Below are 15619 nucleotides of genomic sequence, written 5' to 3'. Positions count from 1 at the left end.
CGTTCTTAGATTTACTATCCTCTTCTGTTGTTTCCAGGTGGCGGATACTAAATGGGATGTTAAGTGCTTTGTCTGAATATTCTTTTGCTTCTCTTTCTTGAGCTTTTGCTGTGGCCAACCCAAAGACTGCCAGTCGTCGACTTTGCTCCCTGCATCTGCTGATGATGTCTTTTGCTTCGTCATGGTCTGCTTCTTCCAAGACGTATTGAAGTTGTTCAAAGATTTCCATAGCAACCTTTGCTTGGAATCTGGTGTTTTCTGTGATTTTATAAATGGAGTTGACAACCAAAGCTGTTTCTGTTGAGTGTTTTTTGAGATAAGGGGCAATTGATTTGTTGATCTTCTCGGGTGTTGTCCATTCTCCCAAAGCGTATCGTTGGGTTTCTCTTCTAAACTTTTTGAAATTTTCAGTAAGTTGATGCGTGGGAGTGTTTTCCAATTCCTCGGAGACCTGTCTTGGGATTTCGACTCCATTGATTCTTTCTTCTTTCTCAATGTCCATTTTTTTGACGACATCTCGGACAATTGCTTCCATTTCGCTTTGGGTGTATGTTCGTTCATTGCTAATAGTTGAATTGATATCACTCATAATTTTTCCACGAATGCGCGGCTTTTGAAGGTATAAAGGGAAAAAGGGGATTCTAGTATATTTTTTATTTTTATTATTATTTTTTTATCTATAAAAGGAAAATAAAGCGCGGCTCTTGGAGCTTGTTACCACATTGGAGTCCGAGTCGCAGTCAACAAGGATTGTTGAAGGAACGACCAACAATATTTTCTTGGCTGGCTGTCCCATTTTGGGAAAAAAAATGCTGTTGCGCTTTAAAAAAAATGAATGCAATCTATTGAAAGTAACTTATTTATATGATGGCCACCTGCTGAAATACTAAAATCTGCTCATATAGACAATACTAGCTTATTAAGACCCTTTTTATGTAATAAATTAGCCTATAGTTGTATTTACTTCTTTCTACTATCACTAACATTCCTAATTCATATATCCGAAATATGCTACCTTAGCAACCTTCTGAACTTTTTTTTAATATATGCTCTTCTTAAGCATCTCTCTCAACTCACAGTCCAAAGATGGCTCTATTGTATCTTACTTAGCCTTCACTTTTGCAATATAGTACATTAGACTACACCCGTACTAGTGCACAAAAAAATGAATTTACACTCATAATAAAATATTTATAACGACGTCAATATTAAGTCATACTGTAGGTATTATTTGGATTGTTATGTTTGACTATTATAAATTATAACAATTTAATTTTATTATATGGAAATTAAAGCATAGTCCCTGATATATATATTGATCCAATAATAGATATTGTGAGAATTATTTTTTTAATTCTTCTTGTTAATCAAGGATATTCAAATATATAGCTTGATCAATTAAATATACAGTTGCTGATAGTTATTGCTCTTGTATATTTTGTCTTGTGAATGTACTTTTGCATTTATTGATGTTAAGTTTCTTGGTATTATTTAATGAAAGCCATATGCATTTATTAGTGTGTTTATGTCTGGATAATAAATCTAGATATGAAAATATGAAAGCTAGATCATATATCGTTGTATTTAAATCTGGAATGACACTCTAAAGAACAAACACACAATCTTATTTTTAAAAGCGCGACAGCATAATTTTTCTAGCGCGTAACAAGTATGTAAGTTTCTAATTAAGTTTTTTTTTATGGTCTTTTATTATTATTATTATTATTATTATTTATGTACGCTGTATGTTTCGAGGGGCTACATCACTATCCTCAATAGTCTTAATAAATATTGTATCTGGAGCATGATCTCGTTCTCCTTCATCATAAACATAACTACTAGCAATAGCTAACTTTTTACCATCAGGTGAAAAAGCTAATTTTGCAATTTCTTCTGGATATCCTGGAAACATCTTGAGTCGTTTTCGATGAACACCATCCCAAATACAAACTACGCAATCTGATCCACCTGATGCAAATGTACCATACCTATAAAAAAAAGAAAAAAAAATCAATTTCATAATTAGAACCATTATCAATTGTTTCAACTTACTTGGGATGAAATGCAAGTGCATTAACTGGATACACAACTTCATTATCATTAATTGTTTGACGATGGGATTTAAATGCATACTTCTTTGATTGTATTTCAGGTGTCATATCAAAATATTCTATGGCGACTCGACCTTCAATAGAAGAGCATGCATATCCTTCACCGTTTGGCATTAAACGAACACATTTTAGCATGTATCGTAATGTTGTCTCTCTTGATTGCCAAACTGAAGACATGTCTAAAATGTTGTAAATAAGTGTTTTACGATCACTCATTGCTATAGCTAATTTGTCGTTTTGCACATCCATACTATAAACTTTGTGCTCTAATTTAAATATTTTTTCTTCTGTTAATTTAGAAGGATCCCATATACGAAGTGTCTTGTCCCAAGAACCAGTATATATTTTATCTACAAATAATATAAGAAATCTAAAATATATATTCTACTTTATATATAATTACTTGTTAATTTTCCCCAGCATACACAACTAACGGCTTCATCATGTGTTCCAATCACTTTTTCCGTATTTGTATTTAAATCAATCCTAAATTATAACTGTTAGTACATGTATAAAAAAAAAAAAAAAAAAAAAAAAAAAAAAAAAAAGGGGGGGGCATACATTTTAACTTTCTTATCTAAACCTCCAAAATAAACCGTATCATTGCTGCCAAAACAGCAGTCCAAAATGACTGAGTCGGTATTGAACACTTTAATCAACTCATTTTGTTCAATGTTATATACTCGTAATGTCTAATAAGCTTCATTATTAACAAATAAAAATTAGAATTCAGTAATAATAAAAAAATACCTTATCCCAAGAGGAAGCCAATAATATATTAGGGTCTTCAGGATGAAAACAAATATTTGTTATGCCATCTCTTGGTGGATCTCTTAATTCTATTTGTGTTGGATCCTTCATTTTTTTTTTTTTTTTTTTTTGTCACCAAAAATAAAAAAAAAAAAATAATTATAAAAAAAAATTAAAAAACACTTAAAGGATTCTATTGTGACTTTATTTTATGCAACTATTAAAAATGCAAAAGGGCATTCACTGTTCTCAATTTTGAAAAATGTTTACGTTTTTTATAGGGATTGGATTCTATTATTATTTTCTCATATTCTATATTAAAATCAGATAACACATCTAATAGTGAAGATAGTCGATATTCTTCTATTCTCAAGTCGTTATCAGATAAAAACCTCTTGATTTGTTTACCTGAATGTATATGATTGGTAGTAGTATTGCTTGAATTTAAGGTGGTTGTTAGATTATTCTCTACGGATGTTTTCGTTATAGAGATTTGTGAAGAAGGTATAATACATTCTTCATCAGGTATAATTGTCATTGCATTAAATCGAGCTTCTACTGTTTTTTGATACTCTTTAGCAGATATTAAATGGATACATTTAGGTATTGTAGACTTAATCGTATTTTCAGAGTGTGAAGCAGCTTCTGTATTTGGTTTTGATAATTCAGGTTCATTCTTCTTTCCAAGTTGTTGTCTTGATGTTCTTTCTGCTTCATTAGAAACGTCTTTTTTATCAGCTACGCTTTGTTGTGAAATGGATGCGTTTATCTCCTTTCTTTTCTTTGGTTTATAATCATAATTTGCAAATATATCATCCATAATTGAACGCTTATTGGTCTTTTGTTTTGGTGCAACTTTTGTTTGCGATCCTTGTTTTTCGTGTAAAGTTACTGATGCATGTTTAACATCCTTTTTTATTAAATTTTCAGTTTGGGTTCTCTTTCTTTCGTCTTTCGTTCTTCTCATTTCGTCTTTTCCCACTGACAATTCTGTTGTCGAATATGGTTGATTGACTGATTGTTTAGTTACTGTCGTAGAATCATTGTTTAAATTTTCGTATAATTTAGATAAAATGAATTCCAACATGGGTTCAATTTGTTTAAAAGTTGGATACTTTTTCCCTAATTCTATAAAATATAATGAGAAAAATGTTACATGTTTTTTTTTTGTTCTTTTACCTCTTGATTTGAAGTAAGTTGACAAAGGTCGATCAAGATGTTGTACACTACGATTCAGATTATCGATCCACTCTTTGATTTCATCATTCTTATACACACATTGTGCATTCCTAAAAGGCCTTTCTACTGCCTTTGGCTCATAATTGAATTCTAATATAATCAAATATGGGTATACTTTATTGTTAACACAACACACACCAATCATGTGTTTACTAATTTCCACAACTTTGTCTTTTAATTCTTTGAAATGTTCTTTATTTAAATCCGGCACACTATTTTTTTTTTTTTTTGGTTAATCATCAAGAAAAAGAAAAAAAATTCCCATTTTACCTAAGCTGTGTTCTTATAGCATCTGGCTCAAAAATGGCAGGTATAGCATAATCGTCATTAATTAACTCTACAACTAATATTTCAATCCAATCTTTTGGAATATTTGCATGGACAACCTTTATCGAAACGATTAGATTAAGTATTTACACAAAGTGATTTAATCAGTACTTGTTTTATTTGGAATTCTGTTGGACTTGATTGAACTTCAAAAAATCGATTATCTTTAATGTCAAGTATCCATTTTAATATATTTGAAGCAGTCATTATTCAAAGATAATAATAATAATGATAAATAGAGGGAAAGAAAAGAAAGAAAGAAAAAAAAGGGAATTTAAAATAAAATTCTTTTCAATTTCATAAGCAGAAAATATGAATAAATGCTTCTTTAACCTTATTCGCACAAATATTAACTCCCAAAAAGAAAAATCTGATAAATGAGATTAGTCTAGGATATAATCACCTCGATTTCATTAAAGTTTAAGAATTTTATTAGATACTATACATCAAATCAAAAAAAAGAAAAAAGCATAAACGAATAAACATAAGTCTTTTGGTAATAGAGACATTTAAAGAATTAATTGTCTCTGTAAAACCTTACAATAAAGTTATTGGACTAATTGATTTAATAAAAAGATGTATGATTTGCAAAGGATAAATTAATAATTAATGAAATTCATGTAGAGCAGAAACTTGTACATACAAAAATGAAGAGGAAAAAAAAATAGCTATGCGTCATAACTTTATACTTGCTGTTTTAATGACGAATAACTCTAATTTTTTTTTTTTTTTTTTTTTTTTTTTTTTTTTTTTTTTGATGGACAAGGATAAAAGAGATCGAAATTGCTCAAATACATTGTTACTTTTTTTTTTTTTTTTTGAAACCAATTTTTAAACACCTCTAAAAGGCGACTCTTAAAAAATTGTCGACGTCATGATGTAGAATTGGGAATGCATCCCCAGGTAAAATACTGTCCTGACATTTTTTTTTTTTAATTTTATTGCTTTTGACTTCAAACAACCCCACTCTAATTCTTAATTTCATTAATCACAAAACATGGGACTTTCTGAATTCTTTTCCAGCTTCATTCCTACTATTTATGCTGATGAGGAGCCTCAAGAAGAAGAGCCCGTAGAGGAAGTTGTCGAGGAAGAGGAAGAGGAAGAAGAAGAACCCGAGGATCCTAAGGAAGCTATCATGGAAGGTAACAAATGAAATAGTTTATAGATAAACCATTTTATATTCATTTTAATCTGTAGAATGTACTGAGAAATGTTCCGCTTTAAAGAAACATCTTGATGAATGTAATGAACGTGTTGAAAACGGTTCAAGTGAAAATTGTAAATTAATATTTATATACATGTATACGAATGTCAGGACTTTTTATATTTATTTATTTTATAGGTGTTGAAGAGTTTTTCCACTTTATGCATTGTGCTGATGCTTGTGTAAGTAGTTATTTCGTATTAAAGTTATGGATATTGACCCCTTTTATTATAGGCTGCTCCAAAAATCATGGCTGCCACTAAATAAACAACCCTTTATTTATGAAGTATTTATTTTGTTTTTTTTTCTAAGAAAAATATGTATACAACACATATATAATATACAAGGCCTAATATAGATGTATACACTGTCAATCATATTGGTTTTTTTTTTTTTGTTTATTTATTGTACTACGATTAAACATTTTTTATTTTTATTATTTTTATAAATTAAAATTTATAAAGTGACTTATGGGCGCATAATATCTTTGTTATATTGGATTGCTCAGGTCAGTTCAAATTATGTGAAAAAAAAAAGTATCTAAAAACCCTCTTACGGGACAAGAGGTAAAAAGGTAAAGGAAAGGAAGAAGAAGAGAAGGTGAGAAAGAAAGGGGGGAAATATTGCTAACAAGTTTAAAGGGACAACCTAGTTAAGTCATTTCTTGCCTGGATCAAAAAGTGGATTTATTGTACTACTTCAAATTCAGATAATGTTAGTATTTTTTTGGGCAAATCAAAATTAGTTTTCAGAAGAATAAGAAATGAAATTGAGACAAAAAAAGGAATTAGTTTTCAGACGAATTGAGATTTATGTTTAGACTTTTTTTTTACCTGTAATGATCTTAATACTTTGAGAAAAGGAAACCATTTTTAATACGGCGATACGAGTTTTTTTTTTTTTTAGGCACAAACGTCTTTCGGATAAATTGGTAGTATTCTTCTTTGGCTTAAAAACGTCTGATCTTCCTTGGCCTGACCAAACTGCCTTCGAGATTGTCTTCATGTTTAAAGCAGCATTGACATCCCGTTGCCATACTTTTCCGCATTCGGGACAACTGAAAACACCACAGTCCTTGAAACCGGGAGTGTTTATGACTTCTTGCTTGTCGAAAAAAAAAACAATGACTACATGTAATGGAGGTTTTAAATGCATTGATCGTTGTGACGATCCGTTGACCTTCAGTCTCTCACTTTTTCAACGTCTTGAACAGCTTGCCTACCACCCCGCAGCGGTTCCCTTTTAGCTTGACAAGATCTTTTCCGAACATACCGTCACCGAGGACGACTAGCTAAACTCTTGTTTTGTCGTTTTTATAAACAAGGGGTCTCCATTTGTTCAATCTTTTCAAAAAAAAAAAAAAAAAAAAAAAAAAAAAAAGTGGGGAAACAGATACTTCGGTCGGTGCTTTAATTTATGAATAATGCTTTTTGAAGAGTAATTCTCTATTAAGTTATAATTTAATAAAAAAAACTACTCTATCGCGAGATGCTATTTCGTCCATGAAATCTGCTTTGTATAAATCAAGGAAATAAAATACCTCTCCAAAAATAAGAAGAAGAAGGAAAAGGTAGAAGAAACGATATGCAATAAAAAAAAGAGAGTGAGAGAGAAAAAGATAGGTAATCTGCATGTTATTTTCTTAGGATTAAGTAAAAATGGAGATACACGTCTTTTATATATATAAAAGTAGTTCCGTATGTATATAAATATGAATTCCATTTTAGAAAGGAAACTGATCTAAAAGAAACAGTCAATGGTAACTTATTTTGCATGAGTAGACAGTACGTTTTTTATTCAAAATTTTGGATAAACTTTTTATATTTAAAATTAAGAGAGAATGCAGTAAGAGTAGTGTGTTTAAAAGATGGTTAACATTGTGTATAAGCTCAATATCATTCTTTTATTTAACAATATCTATCAGTGTTTTGGACAATTCTAAGATTGATTTCATAAGAGTAATTAAGTAAAATGTGAGTTGATATCTTTTTATTTTTTACAATGCATAAAATTTCTGTGAAGCTTTAAAATATAAGTGTATCCATGTTTACTATCGAGGCATTTTTTGATATAACGAGTAAATGTGTTATTTAACCGAGGAATATATACTTGGCGTAATTGGAGAAGTATACATGTAAATATCATCGTCATAAAGATACTGATAATCAAAGCTTAGCATCAGCAAATTCTTCTATCACTTTAACATTTCACTTGACTTTGACTATTTTTAAAGTGAAAATGAGCGAATGAATACATAATTTATTCATTTTTCTAAATATGTATATACATATATCGTCAACTATTTCTTAAGCAAAGACTTATAGAACCACGTGATGATCGCAACTTGAAACTATGTATCACTTGTCTACAACCTTGCCCTACTATTGATCTCATACTTAAACCGCCCAAGTCCTATAATGAACGTAGTAGCCGTGTCATTTAATAGCATCTTGATTGCTGGTGCGTCCCTCCAAAAAAAAAAGAACATGCTGTCTTTATCATCTGTACTCTCATATGAGTCGATCGCATGTTATTGAATATCAACACATACACACTTGTTTATACTTGTCACCACCAACAATTAAGGGCCCTCCCCCCTCTTTCCTTTTAAAATCTTTTTGCTTCAGCATAAGCCTAGGTATCTCCCAAGATATATATTTGCATGGCTTTACCGCAGACCAATTATCTGCACCATTCTTCATAAAATGGATTAGTTAGTATCTTCATCTCATTTTTCACTCTGGCAGAAAGAAACTAATTCCATTGGTTTGTCCAACAGGGCTTGATAGTATAAATTTTCTTTCTATTTCTCCCTTTTCTTTTTTGTTTCTTTTCCTTTCTTTTGTCTCTTAACATGGTTTTATAATATTTTCTTTTCTCATGTATCTTAAACTGACTTGGATAATCCAATATATTATACATACTATGCACTTACTGGCCATCTTAATTTTTTTAATTTTCTTTTTTTTTCTTTTTTCTCAATAAATAAAAATATTTAATACAGTTTTTACATTTCAAAATCAGACAATGTTAGTATTTTTCCGGACGAATCAAAATTAATTTTAAGACATTTAGCTTACCTTTTTTGGAAAAAGTAAAAATGGAAATTAGATGCATGTTTAGACTTTTTTACCTACTAGACATCCAATAATGTTAGAATGCTAATTAATAATTGCCAAATAATAATTTCTAGTCCTGCGCGCCGAGAGACAGTAGATGCAGGTGGCTCTTTGAGACTGAATTTATTTGAAGAAAGCTTGAAAGCTTAGCTTGGAGGGCAAGTAGGTGTGCCTAATTTTATAATCATAAGCCAAATAATCCTTTATAAACATTTTGCTTACAACACAACTAGTGATAGCTTCAAGCGTTTGAACCATAAGCAAAGGTCGAAAAAAAAAATGACAACCTCCGCTCGGCGAGATCCCACACCACACCCACCACCAGTAATAAGATAAATGTTGTCCGTATAATCACCTTTTTTCTTAAAAAAAAAAATCTTAGATAAACTGGTTTTCTTTCACTTTCTTACTTTATTGAACATGTCTAATGAATATCGGTCTGGCATTATTAAAATAAAGAAAGAAACGGTTTTCAACAATCGACTGGTATTTAATGAAGGTCAGAACTTAATAAAAAATGTATATAAAAGTTTTTACTAACTGATATTATAGCAAACGCCAAGTGTACCGACTGTGAAGAAGTAGGACATTTCAATAAAAACTACTACAAGTGCAAGTTTTACAAAGAAGCAGCCGCTGATGATGGTACGGCAATTTAATATTATACTATTTATATATAATAATGATTACGTATAGTTGGAACTTCAAGCAAGAAAAGAAAGCAAAGCAAAAATTTGAAGCAAGCTAAACAAACAGCAAAACGACAAAAGACCACAAATGATAATGTGACCAATCTTCATTGTAAGAAATGCTGTGGTGATAATCATTCTACAACAAGATCTCCCCTATGTCCATACAATATAACACCTAAAGCTAAAGTATTAGAACAGAACCTTGGCACTAATTACAAGGCGTTCACAAGAAAATTACTTTTTGATAGTTGTATCAATCAAGCTCACCGCCATATTAAATCTAACATCATACAGACATGTGCTGCCGTGAGGGATATCACAGTTAGAGCCAAAATTTTTGTGAATTACTATGTCTTGTTGAACCCAAGTGGACAAGTCCACAATGGTATCTTTAAGAAAAACTTTTGGTACAGCATGTGTCAACTGATAAACAGCCAAAGAATCACAAACCAGAAAGACATACCAGCCGAATTAATTAATATTTGGAACGATTTTCATAACAGATACAGACATGCCAGAGTGAATATCACACTTCTTCCAGGTGCCAGTCAGTGTATCTCAGAAGCATGCACTGAAATCGAAACGCTGTATAATAACATGATTGTCGAAACATTCGAGCTTAAGCTTCTGTCTTTTCTTCGCTACAAGGTCCAAATGCTATTACCGGTAAGTGTAACATTTCATTTTTCTTTTTTTATGACAATCACTTACATAACAAATCAATAGAATGTCACAAAACGCTCTGTAATTGATTCAATCTCTCGTGAATACTGCTACCAATTCATTTGCCAAGGGAACTCTATCTGGCCTGAAGATGACTGCATAAATGAAGGAGTAAAAACAGTCATCCGCGATATGTGCATACCTTTCAAGCAGGCACTAAACAGAAAAGTTACCTTGAACGAACTTGCAAAAGATCCAGGTGCATTTGTCTAATTTTTATTATTTCTCAATGCCGGATTGGAGCGCGAAATCGAAGAACATAATCCTTACGATGTGAGGCGACTCCCACTGCCAAAGCTCATTTCGGTGTTACCAAAAGCATCAGCACATTGGAGATCAATCACAATAAGTGTGAACGCTTTATCATGTTTTACAAAAACGTCACTGCCACGGGGATTTCAAAGACAGCTAAGATTGTTTTATGATGTTTTCAATTTTGGGAAACTGCGATACAGAGAGTGAGTATAGATAGAGATTGTATCAAATCAGACTTATGTATTTCTTACTTTTATATTTGTAGCATTGCTGAATTAACACCAGATGGAAACAACCAGATCCTTTTTGGAAACTTGATACGGACTGATGGGTTTGTTGTGGATTTTTTGTTTTACAAAAGATGTCAAGCCAGTTACGGTCCTTCTTTGCAACGCTTTGAGTTGACTCTTCGCGACTTCACTTTACCAGAAGTAGCAAAGGATTATCATCCAATTTTTGTTGACCCTGGGAGAAAGTCTGTATTCACTGCTGTAAGTGGTTTAAACGAGTCTAGGCACCCAATAATCCGCTGCAGTACTAAGGAGTATTATCATCTTACTGGTTCGACTGTTTTTTCTGCCCAGCAGCAATTTTTGAAAAGTCAAAACGGAATAGAGGATATTGAATCAAGAATCCCCACAACCAAGACATCAAACCCGGAGCGTTTTTTAGACTATGTTCAATATCTGTTTGATAACATAAATACTTTATTCAACTTTTACAATTCCAGTACTGCAAAAAAACGCTTCCAACTTTATCAAGGGAGGCAAAAAGTACAAGAAACTATGGTCAATATGCTTATAAATGGCGACACCAAATATAATCGAAGTAGGAGAAACAAGAAGAGGCAGAAAAAGAAGAAACAAAAGAAGAAAAGAAAGAAGAAACCAAATAAGAACGATACTATCAAGTATAAATATTTTCTACTTGAATATATTCAAACAGTTATTAATTCAATTTTTTTTTCTTTAGAGAAAAACTGAACAAATGGAGACCCATCAAATACAAAGAAGACAAGACAAAGGTTCCTCTGATAGTATTTGGAAGTGGAATGTTCAATAAGGACACCAATAAGATCAGGACGCTCAGATGTGGGGTGACGGGTATTTTATGGCGCGCGCTGAAAAGGCGAGAAGCGGCTGGACAACTTATCACAATCACAATTGACGAGTTCCGAACATCCAAAGTATGCAGTAAATGCCAAACTCTAACCTTGATGCCAGCCTCGCCTGTTACTAGATTGAGTGTACTGGTCTGTTCTTCTTGTCATACTCTTTGGCAAAGAGACATTAATGCCTCCCGAAACATGATGACAATCTCTATCAGCATTTGGCAGAGACGAGAAAGACCAACACCTTTTCAACGCACTACCACCACCACCACACCGCCACAGTCATCGCTGTAATAAACACAGCTTACCTAGTGTATTTAGATGACCACATTCACTCAACTTCTGTTGTTTGGATGCTTTACAGGTAAGCGTCTGAAAATTATGTTTACTTTGTTTAAAAACTAATCTCACTTCTTCTTCGTTTGTCTAAAAAAGGTAAACTAAATATTTAAAAATTTATTTTGATTCGTCCAGAAAAAAACTAACTTCGTCCAAATTTAAAGCGTAAAAACTGTAGTAGTCCCACGTGGGAATACTGGTTGCTGTAGTTTTTTTAAAAAGTGCCTTAAAATTAATTATTAAGTGCCTTAAAATTAATTATTAAAGTGCCTTAAAATTAATTATTAAAGTGCCTTAAAATTAATTATTAAATGATATGTATAAATTTCCTTTTCCCCATCAAGATAGGAGGATTCTTAGATACAGCTCAACTAGTACAAAATAATACTAACAAAGCCCTACAAACAATGAACCAAATGGCATCTATTGGGGTTAATCCCAAGGGATTTGATCGGTTACTCGCTACTCGCTTCTACACGCAGATAGTCCGACCACAGCTCGAATATGGTCTAGCTATTAGTCTACTTAGTGCAAAGAATATCCAACAACTGGAATCTTGTCAAAACACATGCATAAGACGGATATTTGGTGGCTCTAGTCGATCGTCAGTAAAGGTGATGCTTCATATGGTAAACCAACCATCAATGAAGGTTAGGGTATCCATTCTGCAGGCCCAATTCGTTTTCCGTGCTATTGACTTACCGGATGATACCTTGCTCGCTAAATTACTTCCCGAACTTCACGCCTCCGCTTTCAACACTCAATGGTATAAACTCATTCAAACATCATGCTGGAGACTCTGTGCCGCCAATTCCATTCCGTTAGACAAACGCTCCTTTCGAAAACATCGTCGAGAATTTCTTGAAGAGAGTTTTCAACAACTACGTGACGAGACACATTCTGTTTTGCTTTCCTCTTGCCGCCCTAATCTGATTATTGACCCGATACTCTGGTTACCCATGACACACAGTGAGCGTAGTCGAACTATTCGATGGCGTCTTGGTTGGTTACCCGGAGGAATACCTAAAGCCTGTCCATATCATCCTCATGTACACTTTAGTCGGTCACACGCCACTGAATGCTTGCACATGCACACTCGTTTATTCTTGCCACGATCAATTGCAGATCCCCTTTCCTTTCTTTTAAATCATCTCCCTCAGCATAAGCACCGAAATTCTCAGGATGTTTCTGCTTGGTTCTATCGCTGGCCAGTTATGTGTACCATTCTACAGGAAATAGATTATTTAATGCACGATAAACTACCCCCTCCACTTCTTGATCCAGGCAGAAAATTACTCAACTGGTTGTCTCTTTAAACTTGTTAGCAATATTCCCCTTTCTTTCTCACTTTCTCTTCTTCCTTTCCTTTACCTTTTTACCTCTTGTCCCATAAGAGGGTTTTTAGATACTTTTTTCACATAATTTGAACTGACCTGGGCAATCCAATATAATAAAGATATTATGTGCCCATAGGTCGCTTTTTAAATTTATAAAAATAATAAAAAAAAAAAATGTTTAATCGTAGTAGTCCACTACACTTATACATATACTTTAACATTTTCCCTTTTATCCCAAAAGGGTTTTTCTTTCCTTTTTTTCCATAGCGATCTGACCAGGGCAAAACAGCATATATAAATGCTATGTGCTCATTGGTCATTTTTAATTTTTTAAATAAAATTCTTCTTAATCGTAGTAGTCCACTAAATCATATGATACTAACTTTTTTTTTTAAAGCACGACACTTTATTTTATTTTAATATTTGTTTGGCACAAGGTGTATAATGTATAAGAAAATAGGGAAATCTGTCGTTTTAACATAAAAGCAAAAGTAGTTTTTTTATTTCTGTCTTGTATTTCTCGTCATATATAAACGAGTCTTTTATTTTACTACTACAATGATAAATTAGGACATTTTTTTTTATGAACAAGTTTGAGTGTGGCGATGGAAGAAGTTGATTCATAGATTTTATTCGCCAAATTGAAAAGCAGGGTTTTTATTTTTTTTTCTTTTGCCAAGAAATAAAATAAAAATGATTAATTACCCTGTTAGCATGCAAGTTCAACGTGTCCTTTAGTCTTGACATTTAGAAAATATAAGTATATACTTGGACGAAATGAAACACTGCTATATCGTAACAGTTAATAATGAAATTTAAGATAAAAAAAAATAGTTAGTTCAGTCGATAAAAGTATGAAAGCTTATCCACATTAGATAATTAAGTCAGGCAGGCAAATGACGACATAAAGCTAGACAAGAAACACCCCCCCTCCTCTTCCTCTCTTCTCCTTTTCCTCCTCTACCCTCCCACGGTAGCTTTACTCCAGCTAGTTAGTTGCTTAAAGGGATGTTGTAATCAATTACAGCAACGAAATCCCGATTGCAGCTAGTAAAGATCACGTCTGGTAAAGAACTTTTATTTTATTTTTATTTTTATTTTTAAAAAAAAAAAAAAAAAAAAAAAAAAAAAAAAAAAAAAAAGACAATATCAATTTATATGAAAAAAAAAGAAAGTTATTGGTATCTATTTTTATCAAAGGACGCTGAACAGGAAAGCAGTAGAAGGAAATAATCACTTGAATTTTTTTTTTGGTATAATAAAGAGAAGAAGGACATAGTTTGAGACGTATAGTAGGCGGAGATCAGCATGAATTAACTTGAATAATTGCGTTTTCCTAATAAATAAATTATATTTTGATGATGCTAACCTGACTTGAAACCAAAGATGAAGCTCCTATTGGTACCCGAGCCATCCAAATTAAAGCTCAATTCATAATTAACAACAATAATGCCTATGTTGTAATCTCTCATGTCTTCCTCTCCCCAGGGGCCTGATGATGATTGAAAAAAATCAGCTTAGGAAACTTTGATTTTTTGTTCAGCTAAAGATAGGAAGAAGAAAAATAAAATAAATAAACGACTAATAGTAATAATATAAAAGGAAGAGCAGGGAGATACACTATCATTTATAAAAAGCGTTATGGACAACAATTTAGAAATGAAATATTTATTACAACGATGACAGGATAACCTATTAAATCATACTTTGGACGAAGTTGAGAAACTCATTACTGGAAGAGAATATATGAATACATATTTATCTTCTGATTCTTCAGAGCTAAACCTAAACAAATTACTTTAGTTCAAAAATGTCAAGAACACCATTATTAAAAGGAAATATATTTCAGCAAATGTAAGCTTATCTAGATAAAAAAAAAAAAGAAAAAAAAAAGAAACATCAAAGACTTGTCATCATGTTAAAGAAAGTAATTATAATGACTTTACAAAGCATTTTATAAATCACTTTATAGACTATCTTGACGAGAATATAAGTTTTTTTTTTTTTTTTTTGGTGAGAAGAGATCAGAAAAAGTGTTTAGATAAGATTTCCTTAAAGAAAAGACATGTTTTCAAAAGATGAGTCCAGAACAATAGAAGAAGGAAAAGACTTTTGCACAATAATAAAATTATCGTATTGATAATACACTACACTACACACTTTCTTTCATGTTTTTAATGACTTTTTTTTTTTCTTTTTTTTAAATTTCCTAGATAGGGATTCAGTACAGAATGGCTTGACAATTTTATTTTATTTTTTTAAAGAAAATGTACCATTTACCCAGCTAGCAAGAATACAATTGGTGATATTTAATGTAAGCAAGTTGAATTCTCATGTTAGCATTAGTAGGAGAACAATAAGATTAAGGTGTAAAAAAAAAAAACGGATGATGATAAAATTATTGTTAAA

The 15619-nt window shown here is 32.0% G+C and overlaps 7 protein-coding genes across 7 annotated transcripts; 5 read left to right on the top strand and 2 right to left on the bottom strand.

The window, feature by feature from the left end:
- Nucleotides 1-1716: 1716 nt before the first annotated feature.
- BX663DRAFT_513592 (mitotic checkpoint protein BUB3-like protein) lies at nucleotides 1717-2981 on the bottom strand. The gene is made up of 5 exons (XM_051528171.1): nucleotides 2862-2981; nucleotides 2673-2803; nucleotides 2515-2597; nucleotides 2053-2461; nucleotides 1717-1988 (listed from the first exon to the last, which is right to left on the bottom strand). Exons 1-5 carry the CDS (start codon nucleotides 2970-2972, stop codon nucleotides 1733-1735), a joined length of 990 nt encoding a protein of 329 aa, XP_051381645.1. The 5' UTR covers nucleotides 2973-2981; the 3' UTR covers nucleotides 1717-1732.
- A 78-nt stretch (nucleotides 2982-3059) lies between these two features.
- BX663DRAFT_513590 (uncharacterized protein) lies at nucleotides 3060-4664 on the bottom strand. The gene is made up of 3 exons (XM_051528170.1): nucleotides 4371-4664; nucleotides 4041-4312; nucleotides 3060-3989 (listed from the first exon to the last, which is right to left on the bottom strand). Exons 2-3 carry the CDS (start codon nucleotides 4243-4245, stop codon nucleotides 3082-3084), a joined length of 1113 nt encoding a protein of 370 aa, XP_051381644.1. The 5' UTR covers nucleotides 4246-4312; nucleotides 4371-4664; the 3' UTR covers nucleotides 3060-3081.
- Nucleotides 4665-5430: 766 nt separating this feature from the next.
- BX663DRAFT_513587 (ubiquinol-cytochrome C reductase hinge domain-containing protein) lies at nucleotides 5431-6102 on the top strand (the record flags this gene model as incomplete). Its single annotated transcript, XM_051528169.1, has 4 exons — nucleotides 5431-5572; nucleotides 5628-5708; nucleotides 5773-5816; nucleotides 5869-6102. Coding segments are annotated over exons 1-4 (161 nt in total), but the record flags the coding sequence as incomplete, so codon positions are not given.
- A 2696-nt stretch (nucleotides 6103-8798) lies between these two features.
- Nucleotides 8799-10874, top strand: BX663DRAFT_100247 (uncharacterized protein). Its single transcript, XM_051521463.1, has 7 exons — nucleotides 8799-8911; nucleotides 8987-9077; nucleotides 9136-9252; nucleotides 9306-9398; nucleotides 9450-10111; nucleotides 10172-10626; nucleotides 10785-10874. The coding sequence occupies exons 3-6, from the start codon at nucleotides 9174-9176 to the stop codon at nucleotides 10379-10381; spliced, it is 1044 nt and encodes a 347-aa protein (XP_051381642.1). The 5' UTR covers nucleotides 8799-8911; nucleotides 8987-9077; nucleotides 9136-9173; the 3' UTR covers nucleotides 10382-10626; nucleotides 10785-10874.
- BX663DRAFT_437109 (uncharacterized protein) lies at nucleotides 10696-11406 on the top strand (the record flags this gene model as incomplete). Its single annotated transcript, XM_051523216.1, has 1 exon — nucleotides 10696-11406. A coding segment is annotated over one exon (711 nt), but the record flags the coding sequence as incomplete, so codon positions are not given.
- A 162-nt stretch (nucleotides 11407-11568) lies between these two features.
- BX663DRAFT_513573 (uncharacterized protein) lies at nucleotides 11569-11856 on the top strand. The gene has a single exon (XM_051528168.1). The coding sequence runs from the start codon at nucleotides 11640-11642 to the stop codon at nucleotides 11826-11828; it is 189 nt and encodes a 62-aa protein (XP_051381640.1). The 5' UTR covers nucleotides 11569-11639; the 3' UTR covers nucleotides 11829-11856.
- Nucleotides 11857-12280: 424 nt separating this feature from the next.
- On the top strand, nucleotides 12281-13189 carry BX663DRAFT_531735 (uncharacterized protein; the record flags this gene model as incomplete). Its single annotated transcript, XM_051530402.1, has 1 exon — nucleotides 12281-13189. One exon carries the CDS (start codon nucleotides 12281-12283, stop codon nucleotides 13187-13189), a length of 909 nt encoding a protein of 302 aa, XP_051381639.1.
- Nucleotides 13190-15619: the final 2430 nt, after the last annotated feature.

Source organism: Cokeromyces recurvatus, assembly GCF_025118155.1.
Source record: "Cokeromyces recurvatus strain NRRL 2243 chromosome Unknown BX663scaffold_17, whole genome shotgun sequence".
Lineage (NCBI taxonomy): Eukaryota > Fungi > Mucoromycota > Mucoromycetes > Mucorales > Mucoraceae > Cokeromyces > Cokeromyces recurvatus.
The sequence above is the reverse complement of the archived record's forward strand: the minus strand, read 5'-3'. Positions and strand labels throughout refer to the sequence as shown.